The sequence below is a fragment of the Emiliania huxleyi genome (assembly GCF_000372725.1).
Source record: "Emiliania huxleyi CCMP1516 unplaced genomic scaffold EMIHUscaffold_5556, whole genome shotgun sequence".
NCBI classification, from domain to species: domain Eukaryota; phylum Haptophyta; order Isochrysidales; family Noelaerhabdaceae; genus Emiliania; species Emiliania huxleyi.
In genome coordinates, this window is record NW_005197835.1 from 1 (window position 1) to 1,558 (window position 1,558).

The 1,558-nt window shown below is 62.3% G+C and overlaps 1 protein-coding gene across 1 annotated transcript; it reads left to right on the forward strand.

Annotated features, from left to right (window-relative positions):
- Window positions 1–268: 268 nt before the first annotated feature.
- EMIHUDRAFT_256980 (hypothetical protein) lies at window positions 269–1,221 on the forward strand (the record flags this gene model as incomplete). Its single annotated transcript, XM_005765378.1, has 3 exons — window positions 269–402; window positions 451–557; window positions 884–1,221. 3 exons carry the CDS (start codon window positions 269–271, stop codon window positions 1,219–1,221), a joined length of 579 nt encoding a protein of 192 aa, XP_005765435.1.
- Window positions 1,222–1,558: the final 337 nt, after the last annotated feature.

A 1,558-nucleotide genomic window follows, 5' to 3' on the forward strand; every position in this document is an offset into this window, starting at 1 on the left:
GGCGAGGAGAAAGGAGCGCCAGGCGGCCGCGCGTGCCGCACGGTCTCCTCCCAGCTGGTGGAGCGTCCTTCGCTCTCTGCCCGCACACAAGACGACCTTGTTGCTGCCGCCGAAGGTGCCGGCCTCGCGACTGGGCGTCTCTGGCGCGAGGATGAGGAGACACGACTGCGGGAGAGACGAGTAGAGCTGAACACACCGCAGTGCCACGCTGGCAGTGGCCGGCGGTGACGCGTACACGACCGCAACCCGCGGCCGCTCACCCTTCAGGATGGCGCGACGCAGCGCGGCGAGCTGGGCTGGCCTTTTGCAGGGGCAGCGCCAGCTGCTGACGGCGATGGGTGGGCACGCCGACTCGGCTGGGCCATCGCTCGAGCAGAGGACGACCTCCTCGATGTGCGAGAGGTCGCCGCCGCTGGCGAGGAGAGCCTCGAGCACCTCCACTCCCCATAGGAGCACAGTCAGCCTCTGGTCGGAGGCGAGGGACTTGGCGATGATAACGTCGGCAGCATGCGCGGCTGGCATGGCCGGCGCGCTGCTCGGGGGGCAAGCCGTCATGAGTAGAGATTTCACGCTGTAGAGCGCCTCTACATCGCTCTACAACGCACCCGCCTCGTCACGCGGCGGATGTAGAGCTCTACAGCTCTACTGCTCTACAGCGCTCTACATCTCTACATACAGCTGGGTGATGCTCTGATAAACCCTCTGGATCTTCGACAAAGCTCGGATATTTCTTTTTTAAAGTGCAAGGTGTGAATACGAGGTTTATGATAGGGCTACTACGACGAACTATGCGGCAATCGACTGGGCGCCTGGCGCCCGACCACCCCCGCGCAAAGACCTCGTAGTAGCCCTCCCCGTAACCGACTTGGCCGGACGTGTCCAGGCCGCTGTCGCCGCGCAGATCGGCGCGAGCAGTCGCTCGAGGGGCTCTACTGGCTGGCGGTGCTCAAGGGGAAGGCGTACACGCTGGCCGAGGACACGGTCGTCAACACTGACACCATCCCCGCGGGCTATCTCGTGGTCAAGGCGCATTGGCTCAGGCTCGAGCAACGCGAGTGCGAGGGCAAGCTTCGCTCCTACACGCTGCTCGAGGCCGAGACGCTCATCATCGTGAATCACATGGTGCGGCTGGCGGGCTTGCGCTTCTCGCCCGGCCCGGGCGGCCCTGCGGACCGCCAGCTGAGGAGCGCGCGCGAGAAGCTCTTTTATATTGGCCTATAGACGCATTACTCGCTCGAGGCGTGCTGCAGTGAAGACCAGTCTTATTGAACTTGTTTGGAGGCGTCGATTTGTGCAAAAATGTGTGTTAGAGAGCGCTAGATGGCAAAATTTTCTTCGCCTCCGGCGGGGCTGCTCGCCGCGGGGCTAGAGAGTGACTTTTGTCGATGTCGGCTAGAAGTGCTGCACGTTTTTCAGAATTTCACCCAACGCGCCTCATGTCGGAGAGTGGCCGTGCCTCGTTCGCCGCTTATGATGTAGAGTTTGTTGTTACAGCGCGCTCTACTGTGCATCGACTCACAAATCATCGTCCCACGGCGGATGTAGAGCTCTACAGCTC